General features: G+C 38.5%; 3 protein-coding genes across 3 annotated transcripts in view; 1 reads left to right on the forward strand and 2 right to left on the reverse strand.

Moving 5' to 3' along the window:
• Window positions 1–7,756, forward strand: part of LOC107738255 (transmembrane and coiled-coil domain-containing protein 4-like) — a 14,045-nt gene extending 6,289 nt beyond the window's left edge. The window contains exons 9-14 of the mRNA XM_016549980.1: window positions 400–564; window positions 2,764–2,900; window positions 3,808–3,892; window positions 4,139–4,256; window positions 4,811–4,928; window positions 6,473–7,756. Coding sequence (XP_016405466.1) covers window positions 400–564; window positions 2,764–2,900; window positions 3,808–3,892; window positions 4,139–4,256; window positions 4,811–4,928; window positions 6,473–7,009 — 1,160 coding nt within the window. The 3' untranslated portion in view covers window positions 7,010–7,756. The remainder of the gene's footprint in view (window positions 1–399; window positions 565–2,763; window positions 2,901–3,807; window positions 3,893–4,138; window positions 4,257–4,810; window positions 4,929–6,472) is intronic.
• On the reverse strand, window positions 7,316–11,569 carry LOC107738420 (5-hydroxytryptamine receptor 6-like). The gene is made up of 3 exons (XM_016550192.1): window positions 9,393–11,569; window positions 8,628–8,762; window positions 7,316–8,155 (listed from the first exon to the last, which is right to left on the reverse strand). The coding sequence occupies exons 1-3, from the start codon at window positions 10,401–10,403 to the stop codon at window positions 7,796–7,798; spliced, it is 1,506 nt and encodes a 501-aa protein (XP_016405678.1). The 5' UTR covers window positions 10,404–11,569; the 3' UTR covers window positions 7,316–7,795.
• A 294-nt stretch (window positions 11,570–11,863) lies between these two features.
• LOC107738265 (MICOS complex subunit MIC10-like) overlaps window positions 11,864–13,644 on the reverse strand; it is a 3,636-nt gene continuing 1,855 nt past the window's right edge. Inside the window, exons 2-4 of the mRNA XM_016549984.1 lie at window positions 13,452–13,499; window positions 13,256–13,365; window positions 11,864–12,291 (exon numbers count right to left, since the gene is read on the reverse strand). Coding sequence (XP_016405470.1) covers window positions 12,283–12,291; window positions 13,256–13,365; window positions 13,452–13,499 — 167 coding nt within the window. The 3' untranslated portion in view covers window positions 11,864–12,282. The remainder of the gene's footprint in view (window positions 12,292–13,255; window positions 13,366–13,451; window positions 13,500–13,644) is intronic.

Here is a 13,644-nt window from a genome sequence, read left to right on the forward strand (position 1 = left end):
TTGAAATCGCATCATATGACCCCTTTAAAGGAATAGTTCACCCAGAAATAAAAATTTGCTGAATTATGTCCTCACCCTCAGGCCATCCAAAATGTACATGAGTTTGTTTCTTCATCAGAACAGATTTGTAGAAATGTAGCACAAGCCACGGTTAAGACAGCTGACTCCACTGTGATGTGAGACATGGTTAAGACAGCTGACTCTGTCTCTCACACACACACGCGCGCGCATACACACACACGATGCGCAAAACTCCACATTTGAACAGTCAATAGCTGAGGGTGAGTACATATTGAGCAAATTTTCTTTTTAGGGTGAACTATCCCTTTACTGTAATAAGCCCAAAGTACCCATGAAATATTGTTGACACTAAGGTTCAGATTGACTTGCCCATCATAGGTTCGTTTCAGGCTCCCTGGTCCAGTCTAGGAGCGTGTGGCGAGCAGTACTGTCTGAAATGGGAGTCGCGTTATTTATTGGACCTGGGCTCTATTCTGGACTCATTATGGGATGGGCTTGTTAGTGTTGTGGCTCAGGAGGCCCTCAAATACACAGTGCTCTCAGGTATGTCTGCTTTACTGTGCTAATGCTGTTAAGCTATAAAAAGATAGAACTACTGGTTTGAGGAAAATAGAAAGTCTCTTGTGCTTTATCTTATGTAAGTGTTGAACTGTGCAGTCATAGTTATTCACTTGATCTTAAATCTAGTCTAAATTGGGCCATTTTTGAGTCGTCTCAGCAGGGATGTGTCGAATACAGAATTAAGTGTCTCTAATTGTTGAGCTGGAGTTTGTTTTATTTATTCATGTGTGTTATAATGAATGATGATCCAGTGCTGGAATTTTTAATGTTTTGCTGAGTGGCCGTTGCAGTTTTAATCAGTGGCAGCATTCCCTCCCACGCACCTTCAGAAGCGCAAATCAGTCTTTTCTCTAGCTCACAGTCTATTTTAACAGAATCACTAAATAAATAAATAAATAAATAAAGCAAATGTGTCCAGTTTTTTAAAGTAAAATGTTTAGAACCCAGAATATAATAAAATATTTACATTTCAAATAAATTTAAATACATTCAAATAAATGCTAAAAAATTCTTTGGAATTATATATCAAAATTCTATATATCATCCTAAAATAATGTGTCAAATCAGAATATTAGAATGATTTCTGAAGGATCATGTGACACTGAAGACTGGAGTAATGATGCTGAAAATTCAGCTTTGATTACCAGAATAAATTACATTTAAAAAAATATTAAATTAGAGAACTGTTATTTAAATTGTAGTAATATTTCACAATATTACTGTTATACTGTATTTTTGATTAAATAAATGCTGCCTCAGTGAGCATAAGAGTCTATTTTCAAAAATCTTACTGACCCAAACTTTTGAAGGGTAGTATGTACAGTATATCTATCTATTTATCTATCTATCTATCTATCTATCTATCTATCTATCGTTCTATCTATCGTTCTATCTATCTATCTATCTATCTATCGTTCTATCTATCGTTCTATCTATCTATCTATCTATCTATCGTTCTATCTATCGTTCTATCTACACATTGCAACACCTTAGCAACCGCCCCGGGTACCCTAGCAACCGCATAGCAACACCCTAGCAACCATCCCGGGTACCCTATCTATCTATCTATCTATCTATCTATTAACTATATCTATATATATGTGTGTGTGTATGTATAAATACATTTGCATATTTAATATTGAGTTTTTTTCATGTTCGCTATTTATGGAAAAGTTTAAACTGTATTTGATAACAGGATTACAATAGAAAGTAAAACAACTCGTATAGTATTTTGTTTGTCCGGTAACACTTTATTTTAGGGTCTCTTAACTAGTTGCTTATTAGCATGCATATTACTAGAATATTAGCCATTTATTAGTACTAATTAAGCACATATTAATGCCTTATTCTATATCCCTAATCCTACCTAATACCTAAACTTAACAACTACCTTACTAACTATTAATAAGCAGCAAAGTAGGAATTTATTGAGGGAAAAGTTGTAGTTAATAGTGAATAAGTGTTCCCTATTCTAAAGTGTTACCAAATGTTCTTGGGGCCACTGTATATATTTACCATTTTTGTTAGTTTTAATTACTGTTAAGATCATAATGCACATTTAAATGCACAAAAATGCACACAAAAAAACGGAATTTCTGTCTGCTATACCTGCTGCTCAGAAGAGGCCTCTCTGGGTAACAGCTGGGAGGCCACTATGGCTTTCATGGTCTCAAACTGAAAAGGGGCCCCCAAAAACAGTGTACCATTGCCCATTATTAGCTGTTAGTTGTTGAGGTTTAGGTAATGAGATAAATCACCATGTAATAGCTACGCAAAACTAGAATTTGGAGAAGGGACCAAACTGACGGTTCTGGGTAAGTCTGAATTTTTTAATTCAGAAATTGTATTAGTAGATATGATAACTTGTTTGATGGGGCAGATTGGGAATTGTATGCATGAGTTACAACAACTTCCTGTTTCATAGTATTAATAGCATGCAATTTATTGAGGGAAAAGTCGTAGTTAATAGTGAATAAGTGTTCCCTATTCTAAAGTGTTACCATTTGTCCTCCTGAACAACATATTACTTAATTTTTCCGACCCTATTTTATACCCTTTTGGAAAGTGCCTTAATTGTAAATGCACTTATTAAATGCACTTTTGAAAGAAGATTTTATTTGTCACGCATTGCTTTAAGGTGTCCAGTATAACCGCATTGCTCACTCTGTTGTCTGTGTTCAGGCATAGTAACGGCTCTGACATGGCCTGCGTCTCTGCTGGCTGTGGCCAGTGTGATCGACAACCCCTGGGGAGTGTGCCTGAGCCGATCAGCAGAGGTGGGAAAACACCTGGCCCAGGTGCTCCGGAGCCGACGGCAGGTCAGAGTCAAGCGGAGTCATGCAAGACATCGACTTCCTCAAGCTTCTCCTTAGTCTTTGACGATTTCAGTTCAATGCGGCTTGAAATGACTAATTCGAAAAGTGTTAGGGGTCACATACAAGCTCGAAGGACAGTATCTGTGGCTCATACTTGAGGAGAAAAAACACCTTGGTTTTATTCAGAGGCCCAAACTGAGCAAAAATATGCAATTTGAATCAGTTGCTGATATTTGTATGGCCAAAGGGTCAGATGAAATCCTGATAAATAAATTTGATTTATATTACGGTAAAACAGACTAGTTACATAAAATGCATATGAATATCAATTGTCACTCTGTATCTTTCAATAAGATGTCTTGGTAAGATATTGAAATGTTTTATTATCAAAGCAATGTAGTTTCAAAACATATAATGCAACGCAATACAATGGTAATTGAGAAATGGACAAATAAATGTTCCTCAAAAATGTGCCTGATACATTTTAACATGATTTTTCAGAAAAATGAAGAATGGATAAGTAAACCTAAGCTGCTTCAGTCCAGTAAATGGTCATCTTGAAATATTAATAACAATATAATGCTTACTTATATTTACTTTTTAAAAATCAGTAAAATTTTCACACACACACACACACAAAATAAACACAGGAACCACAACCTGAAGGCAGACATTTTTACAGTTCTAGGCCTTTTATTTGCTAAAAAAGTATAAACTATCAATTAGATGACAGAAGGTGTGTAGTTTATTGTGTACAACAGGTTTTTCAGCATGATCATATTGTTTATTTAAAGGCCTTATTACATATTAAACATGGTACAGTTGGCAGTATAGAGTTAATCATCTATATAATATTAACCCAGAATATTCCTTTCAAATGTGAGTATAATTATCTTCTTTCTTTCTGCAGGGAAAGCGGCCTGTCAATCTAATTGGCTTTAGCCTTGGAGCTCGCGTCATCTACTTCTGCCTAGAAGAGCTCGCTAATGATCAAGGTACACTTTTTATTCATTTTTAATGAGTCGCTGATAACGAGGGAACATCCTTTTGTCTTTAAGACCTTGTGTCTCAAGAAGTGTCCACATGAGAGAGCTGGGCATGGCCAAATTTCCTGCAAGCCAGATTGAGTCGTGTTCTCTTTGTCATCGTAATGAAAGATGGAGTCAGAGGTGTGAGGCTGCAAATGAGAATCTGATCGCACAGAGCCCATTGAAGGACTTTTGTCTCTTATTATCGGGCAGGTAGTGAAGGTGTGGTGGAGGATGTGGTGTTGCTGGGGGCCCCTGTGGACGGATCGGAGAAAGCATGGCAGAGACTGTCCAGGGTAGTGGCTGGGAAGATTGTTAATGGATATTGCAAGTAAGACACTATTAATATTACTCCTACTGAGGGTCAGGGGTATGTTCAAATCCCTTACCATAAGTATTCAAATTTGCTGAAACTCACTTTCTTTTTTCTGTTATACACTACTTTTCAAACTTTTGAGTCCGGTAAGATTTCTTAAAATGTTTTTGGAAGAAGTCTTTCATGCTCGGTAAAAACAGATGATATGACAGTTTTTTAAAAAAGTATTTTCTATTTGAATATATTTTAAATTGTAATTTATCCCTGTGATGCAAAGCTGAATTTTCAGCATCATTACTCCAGTCTTCAGTCAAATTTAAATGACACATTTACAGAATTACATTTTAGGCCACCAGATGAAGAATTAGAATTGACAATTTATTCATTTAGTTATTTATTAAAAAGTAACAGGAAGTCTCAACATGTTAACTGCAAACAAATCTGGAGATTATGATTTTGTTTACTACATTTAATAATTTGTCATAACTATTGTTAATTTTAATTGAAAGTCACAGTTATTGCATTAACTAAATACGTAAATATGTTTCTTTTTGTTTTTATTGGTTTAGAGGGGATTGGCTTCTTGGATTCCTGTACAGAAGTTCATCTGTCCAACTGTCTGTTGCTGGGCTGCAGCCAATCAGTTCGCAAGACCGCAAAATAATCAATGTTGATCTGTCATCAGTGGTAAGCAAATGCATTTGTGCACTGAGCATTAAGTCCCTGATGTTCTCGGTAGATGTTCTTTTTTAAATATTCTTGGTGTCTGTGAGATGCATTTAGATTCAGATTCAGTTTACTGGCTGCAAAAGTAACAATTCCACACAATGGCTTGACATTATATTATCGCAGAGTCGAAGTTTCATTTCCTTCCAGTTGGCTAAGATTTGAAGTCATCTGAAGTTTCTTTTTTGGACAAAAATGATTTAATGCTTTTTGCAGAGCACCCCCTGCCGTGAATAGAAAGGGCATTGTTATATTGTCACCCATGAAATACTACAATTACTGTCGCAGGAAGTTGCGCTCGTTGGTATTCAAGTGGAGACCTTAAATCCAATGCTGTTATGTCATAAAAAAATGGAAAAATGACCTAAAAAGAGTGTTATTTTATGCAACGCACAAATGTAAAAAAATCAAGTCACTTGAACTTAAAATGATCCATTCGTAACGATGCCTTCTAAGTTACACTGAGCAACAGATAGTCTGTGCATCTCAACAGAGGTCATCACGCCAGCCATCCATGTGACATATTGTAAACAAAGGACTGGATCTGAGATCTTCCTTAACTCGTAGACACAGAATACAGGTTACATCACACCTGCCTTAATCCAGAACAAATAAAGAAATGCTTTGTAGCTTTTGTCATGTCATGCTTTTTTCGTGAAAGCCGTAAAATGATTTTCATGTAATACATAATTATTATGCGACTGCAATGTGAGGCATGTGAAGAATTGCACCTTCGTTTGGCATGTGAAGAAATGTTAATGAGCAACTAAATATGCATTTCCTGAAATAAATACCAGTGCTTGTAAGAGAATAGTGTTACAGTTTTAGGTTTGTCGGAGCCATTTTAATCTCGCTGTTCATATAAAAACTTAGCTAAAGTTAGTCACATCATGTGATGTTGCAATGTCAAAGCAGCTATAGTGAAAATAAATTAAATCAGTCAGCAAAGTATCAGTCAGCCGAGTTAAAAACATTACAACCCCTTGAAAAGACTGCGTATATTCTATATTTTTATTTGTGAAAAATTAAATATGGCATCAACCTTTATGTACATTTTACACTGGTCCTTGCCTGTGCAAAACATTGTTATGGTGTCCTTTAGTCTGTTGCTAGGGTATTCTGGATGGTTGCTAGGTGGTTACTTACTGGCCTAAATCAAAGGATTCCAGCCGATTCTCTGTATGTTGGTTCAGGCCTCTCTATTTATAATATAAATCAGTGGGAGTTTTTCCACTGCTTTTATCGTCCACCAGGGCATGAAAAAATGTAAATTTGATAGCTTAAAAAAAGTACTAACATACATTGCGTGGTTTGAGGTATCATGCATGGCTGAGTTATACACCAAAGCTTGATTTTTCTGAAAAGTTTGCAAGCACCACTAAAATTAGAATGAGGATATCAATATAATAATGCACTCAAGCACTGTAAAATTGTTAGGGAATGTAAAGTCTTTTCCACTTGCTTTATGAATACTGAATACTGGGTATGTTCTGTCCACCTCTTAGGTAAAAGGACACCTGGACTACATGCGTCAGATGGACACCATCCTAGTAGCAGTAGGGGTTCCTACCAGGGAAGAAGCTGGAGCCCTGAGTGGCAAACTACAGCTGGTACATTTATCTCAGGAAAAAACAGGCACTCCAGAACCAGCTGGTCTGAGCAGAGTCATGGGGGAACCATCCATGGACATTTCAAACAATGATACCTCAGACACCACAGAGACAAATGTAAATGAATACAAGAAACAGACTGGAGACAAGGAACGGTGTGAGAGGAAAAACTCTGAGAATGGCTGGGATATCCCTGATATATCTGATTTATTGGACTCCATCAGTGAATGTGATGGCATCCCTGAACCATCTCAAGATGAAGGCAAAATAGACAGAGAAGATGAAAGTGACACATACTGTGAGCACACATCCTGGGACTGGGATGACACGAACTGGACTACTGAATGCACAAACACAACCTACCAGTCGCACACTGAAGCACACGAACAGTTAGTCATTGGCAAACCTGCTGGTTCTTGCCAAGAGCAATGAAATCGTGACATTTCCATAATTCACAACTCAAAAAATGTGGGTCGGGTCTAGATGGTATACCTTGTTCCAAGAAACTCTCCTGAGAGTCGCATTTGCTGCTACCAGGATTGAGGGTTGTGCGTAGGGTCGCTGTGGAACTCAAATAAACACAGTGTTTGAATGTCACATGTGAATCTCTCAAGACTTTTGGCAGAAGAAGGGTTACCATCTAGACACCACCCAGAATGTAAGTTAGCAATATAAGCTAGGATCAACTGGAACCTTGTCTTTTTGTCATTCTGATATTGTCTAATAATATATATATAATAAGTTATTTGTGGATATCATCTCATGATTTTTTAAGCACTGCTCAATGTAATTTGTGATAAACTGCTATGTGAAAACTGTCAGTATTTCATGTATACCATTTTCCCCCTTCATTAGAAGTGGTTTGCTGTTTAATTAAGATGTGAATTATAGTTCCACAGACAACCCACTTGACATTGTGTGAAGTATTAGTGAGATTTCTTTCACTCTCGTCTGCTTTATCCATCTGTTGTTTTGGTTGTTATGGTAATGAATGAACCGGGATGCGTGTGGAGTCTGTTAAAAATGTACAATCTCTATGATCTGCCTTGAGGAGCGATGCAGCCTTCCAGTTTAGGCCTGACTATCCCATTAACACTTATCCCATTGATTTTTTTTTTTTTTTTAGCATTGTATGTTTCAAATTTTTTTTCATAAACCTATAGTTATAAGTCACATATCTTGCTGTCCACAGTATATTGCACTTCATTTGTTGCCGTATCAATCGTCTAATGTATCGACCTGGTTGGGCAGCAGCAGAGGCAGGTCAATCCCAGCGTGTTCCGCATCGAGAAGGTTAACAGCATCTGTTGCCGTCGCCGGTAGTTGTGGCGGTTCGGACACAAGGGAGGGGGGTTCAGTGGGTAGTTGTGGCTCCCCTGAGTTGCGTAGAGAAATGGAAAGTGGCAGCGATGGCCTACGAGGTGCTTGAGATGAAGAACAGCAGGGTAGAAGCCGTGCCAAAGCCCTCTTGAAATCCCTCATGAACATTGGGTATATAATTGGGTTCATGGTGCTGTTACAGTAGCCCAGCCAGGTGATGGCATCGAAGAAGGAAGGTGGTACACACTCACACACCGCCTGAATGTACAGAAGAAAAGGTCTTAGATCACAAAATCAATACATGATGTAGCTGAGACTCAAAACCAAAGAGGTGGAAAAGGTCAAAGATGTCTAGTTCATCGGAAGAGGATGTCAGGATGCCACGGATGAAGAAGGGGAGAGTAGGAGATAGAGATGGAGTGCTATTCACACACCATATTGTGTGTGAAGAAGGGCTAGAGACAGGCTTGCCCAGAAGCTCGAAATTTGAGCAAAGTGAGGGACGCAGATGGGGAACGGGATCCTTGAAAGCTTGAGAGCAGAATAAGGAATAATTGCGCAATTAAATAGGAATCTTTCTCTTCGTCACTTTGTCATATTGCAATTAATTTACCACCCATCTCCTTTTTTTGTTACATGCTTGTTAAGGTCAAGGTAAGGTTCAATATGTGAGTGAGTTTAGCAGTCAACGTGAATGAGGATGCTTCTTGACTTTGTTTTGTGGACTGACCTGTGCCATGTTGGTGATAAAAAAGGGAAGCCAGGCACTGAAGAAGTGACCCAGGAGCACTCCCAGGGTAAGACTGGCTTTCAGAGCTCTCTTTCTTTCCCTGTGTGCCAGTCTGCGCTCACTGTTCACCGACAACTGAGACAAAGAGACGGAGAGAGAGAAAATAATGTATTCTTAAGAGGTTTCACAGTGATGCACCTGCTGAGAGATGGGTAGTAATGTTACTTTGGCCTTGGGTAATTATTTATGTCTTTCCCTCTCTCAGATGAAAGCTCTTGAAAGTGAGTGCCTCACAAGGTCTGAATAGTTCTACCCTCCCATTTTGCCCTTCCTCACCTTCAAATGCCTTATTGGCACTCCGACACCCTCATCTTGTCTCTCATTACTTTCTGTTCCAGTCCTTAAAATTGAGTTTTCCTTTTCCGCTACATATTTCAGCTTTCTTTTTGTGTTTGTTAAGGTGCTGGGAATTCTCTACACATTCTCAACATGCTGCATTGTGTCGGTGATCACACAGCCTTCACTTGCATAAGCAGTGGGTACGTGAATGAACAATAGGCCAAAACAGTTTGAGAATGCATGCACTCCCAAGTGGCTTAGTTTGTCGAGAGTTCTCGGCAAGTTTTAAGAAGAATTCACTCTCTCTTACACACATACATGAAGCAATACATTCACCAGAAATTGCATCTAATAACTATTCTCAGACTTGCTACTTGAAGAATTGAATTTCTATCCCACCGTTTTCTCTGACTCAGGAATTCTCACCAGAGCTTGCCGCAACACGGGTGGCTCCTGATGGCTGTAGTCATCTCCATCCTGGATGGCATGACTGGTAGAAGGAGGATGAGATGGTTCGCCTGGTGAATGATGTGGGTAAGGAGGATGAGTAAGAGCCTCCACCTGTCGTGCCTGTCTTCTGGCCGCCAACAGGATCCGGCAGTAGGTAAAACAAATGGCTGTAGAAGGCAAGAAGAAGGTGAGAAAGGTCGCAACGAGGGCAAAAGGGAGAGTCACCCGCAGGCGGCACTGCATGGACGGCGTCCCTGACGTGGTAAGCTGGAAGTACGAAGAGGGGTAGAAGAAACTCAATTGCGAGACTGTGGTGTTGGCGGGATCATTCTCGGAAAGGTCTTGCATGCGACCAAGGCTGTGCCAGTCCATCTTGATTGGCAGAAAGGAAGTGAGGGCTGCCAACCCCCAAGCCCCACCCACCAGAAGCAAGGCACGAGGCGGGGTCATGTGCTGTTTGTATCGCAGCGGAGAGATGATGAAGAGGTAGCGGTCCAGACTGATGACACACAAATTGAGAATGGAGGCACTACAGCACATCACGTCGAAGCAAAGCCAGACGGGGCAGAATCCAGGCGCCAGCACCCAGGTCCCACACAGCACATTGAGCATAGCAGGGGGCATCACGACCAAAGCCACCATCAAGTCTGACAGGAAGAGGGACACTAGGAAGCAATTGGAGGTGCAGCGCAGCGACCGATGTGCAAACACCAAGGCAATCAACAAAATGTTCCCACAAGCTGTCACCAGAATTATGAGGGACAGCATGACTGCGAGAAGCCAGGGACCGCTGCCACTAATGCTCCAACCATCACCGATAGTACCGCTGTCATTGAAGCTCCTGTGAACATTCCAGGCATCCACACCTGATGCTGCCTCTACTCGAGGGATAGGTGAGCCACTCATCATCGGAGAGTTGAATAGGACTGTATGCGCTTCCTGTGGTCTCGGTGAAGCGAACACACATCCAGCGTTTTTCAAGTGCATTGAGAGAGTGATGCTGAATGTGAAACAGTTGATCTGCGGGTCACCTCACTGAAATCTGATGCAGCCCACCTCAGGTGGCGAAAAAGATCAAGATGTCCCGTTTATAGTAATCCTTTCCATCTTTCCCCTGGCAAGGTTGGTGATTTCACTCCCTCTCTGTGCCTCAGTCACACCAGTGCAAGGATGTCCAGCTGCCATCCCTCCATTTGTTAACGTGAGATGAGCAAAGCAATACAATGACACATTTCCTTGTCAATAGTCTGGCTTCTTCAATGCTTCGCACCAGTATGAGCAATTCTGTGCCTGTCAAGAATATTTCAAAGCTAAGTGTCATGATGACACTCTTTGGGGGAGGGCAGCTGAGAGGTGGGCTTCGGTACGAGAGCGTGTGAGAGAAAGAGAAGGGGCGTTACAAGAGCAAGATACCGTATAGATATTTTTAGATGAGTGAATTATAAAACAAACTTATCTCGGTCCAGTTCTTCCCGTTAAGGTAGAGTTCTGTTTGCTTTCTATGCATTTTTATGAGCTCAGTGTTCTTTATTCAGTAATTGTGGCTGTAATTGAGTAAAAGGGAGCAGACGAGTGCACTAGAGGTAACTGTGTTGGCGTCTTTGCGGTTCCCTGCGCCCTTCTAATCCCTGTATCGTCCACTTCAGGGTGCCTGAGGGATCCGCACTCTGCCGCTGGGCATAAAGCGTGTCTGAGCATCGCGCTCTTAATGCGACTTTATGCACATTCACAGCCAATCATTATTCAGGGTTAATTGAGGCAAGCAATTAACATCGAACAAAAGGCTTATGTAAATGTGAGATATGGAGAAAAAAAAATTATATTAAGATTGCTACCAAATGATTAAAATGTAATTTTACCAGACATTTTGTGTGTGTGAACACTTTTTCTTCTGTGCTTCATCTTGACTGTGATATTTGGTACCGCCACCAATTTTTTTTTTTTTTTGTGGTTGATTGTCAAAACATAGACTACAGTAATGTTTTCAATATAGTTGCTATTGCACAATAGACTTCCCTTTTAAATGCATTTCTGTCATTTATGTTTTTTGCAAACTGAGATGTGGAAATTTAGTCATTGTACATAGATGTCCAAGTGCATAATTAATTTTTTAGTTTTTTTAAAAACTGATCATGATCAATTGTGTTTTTGGTTGTGCAATTATAATAGTGATAACATCTGAAAATTAGAACGGAGAAAAAATGGGGTTTGAAATTAAAGTTTATTCCAAGATGAAAAAAGCTGAAAATATCTTCCTAAACTGTTGTATACCTCTGACAAAAGCAAAATATGAAATTTTATAATCATTACAGCCAACATGCCTGCAACAATTCCCTGAAGCCTTACTTCTGAACAAAGTCATGCATGAGAACTTATTTCGATATGTACTTTTACCTTTATGTAAAAACCAACATTACAATAGTGCAATTATAAGCATGCCAGATTAAAAAAAGAAAAAAGGTATGCTTGTACTTCACTACTGGAGAACTGTCACCATGCCAACACTGCAGGTTTGAGCAAATGTTTTGCTTTAAGCAAAGTGCACTAGTTTAGCACGGTTGCCAAATATCATCTTGGCCTTGGTCAAAAGCTAGACGACAGCGTGGGATGCTGTCACTGGGGTTCTAATAGAAGGCTATGATTTTTGGAACGCATGTTACTGTAGGGCCATTTTTTATAAAAAAAAAAAAAAAATCACATTCAAATCATCCTTAGCAACCTAATCTCCTTTTTTAAATATTTTATTAAATACACACAGACTGTCCTGTACAAGAACATGGATGTTATGGAGAAAGAAAGACAACCAGTCTGATTGTGTCAGGCTTTGAATATGAAAAGCAAGGCAGATGACATAACTGATGTGACTCTACTGCTCCTGAAAGAGACGAGAGAAAACAGGTCAGGATTTGCAACACTTCAACTGATCTTTAAATATTTTCAGTCAAGAGTTTCCATGCTTATAATCTTATGTTAAAAGTTGCAAATAAATCAGTTTATAGAAAAAGTACAAACTGATGTGAAAGAATACATACAACACACACAAAAAAATCTTGATGCATTACAATATTTTGAATATAATCTGAATAGGCTACATGATCACCTATGAAATAATATTCATATGGAAAAGCAAAAGAATGTCACAATTTAACAAACATTGCAATAACTGAATATAATTGAATATACAGTTGGGCAAAAGCACATTTTTATTAGGGTTATCATTATTAACTAAAACCATATCATTATCATTATTAACTAAAAAAACAACAACTAAATATTACTTGAAATAAAATAGTGTTTTTTTTATTTTATTTCAGCTTGATGCAAAGGCTTCTCATTTTTGTTCAAAACTGAAGTACTAAATTAACTCAAATGTAATAGCTATATAGACATACATAAAATATATACAATGTATTATTAATAATATATTTTTTTAAATTTTTCCATTACACATGAAGCTTTTATGACTTCAGAATAACTGACAGATGTACTAATTGTAATCATCCAGACAGAGCTGTACACATTTATTCAAACAAAAATTAAGACAATTACTAAAAATATTAAAACTTTAAGATTAAAACAGAAAATATAAAAAGCTCATTCAAACTATTAACAAAAACTTGAATAGTATCTTAATGACAACAGATTTTTGTATATACATTTTATAAATTATTCATAAAAAAAATTTCTAGAAATATTTTCATCCATTCACATTTAGGATAATTATATGCATGTTTTAATAAATGTATAAAATGCAAACAGATATTTCGGCCACACAGACTTGAACGGCTTGGTGAGATTTGATCAAGACAACACGTGACCTCCATAATCAAAACACAAACCTTAGCAACTTTACTGTGCAGTACATAACGTGACCTCAAATCATTCTGGCAGTTGGAATAAGCCATGCCAAGACCCAGTCCTGTCCCAAACACAATGGGCCACGTCCGGCCTGCACAAACAAATCCTCACATTAGAATGGATGAAGACTCATTCTAATAAATCTGGTTTACGCAAGGTATAATATAATATACTTACGCTTGAAGAAAACAACAGAGAACACAATTCCTAGACCCAGACCGGTACCTATTAGAGAAAAACATTATATTACAAAATTACCCAGCATGCCCATATCTTATGGCCGTATTTTAATACAACTACTTTGATACACTCTCAGAAAAAAAAAAAAAAAAAAAATCACTGGGGCGGTACCTTTTCAATGTATGTATAC

Source organism: Sinocyclocheilus rhinocerous, unplaced genomic scaffold, assembly GCF_001515625.1.
Source record: "Sinocyclocheilus rhinocerous isolate Xijiao unplaced genomic scaffold, SAMN03320098_v1.1 scaffold2716, whole genome shotgun sequence".
Lineage (NCBI taxonomy): Eukaryota > Metazoa > Chordata > Actinopteri > Cypriniformes > Cyprinidae > Sinocyclocheilus > Sinocyclocheilus rhinocerous.

Excerpts from the sequence above, each read along its gene's own strand:
- LOC107738420 (XM_016550192.1), bottom strand. The coding sequence starts at position 10,403 with ATGCACTTGAAAAACGCTGGATGTGTGTTCGCTTCACCGAGACCACAG. Across the intron at positions 8,763-9,392 it reads CCGTGTTGCGGCAAGCTCTG|TTGTCGGTGAACAGTGAGCG; the intron begins GTGAGAATTCCT and ends TCTTTGTCTCAG. Across the intron at positions 8,156-8,627 it reads TTATCACCAACATGGCACAG|GCGGTGTGTGAGTGTGTACC; the intron begins GTCAGTCCACAA and ends CTGTACATTCAG.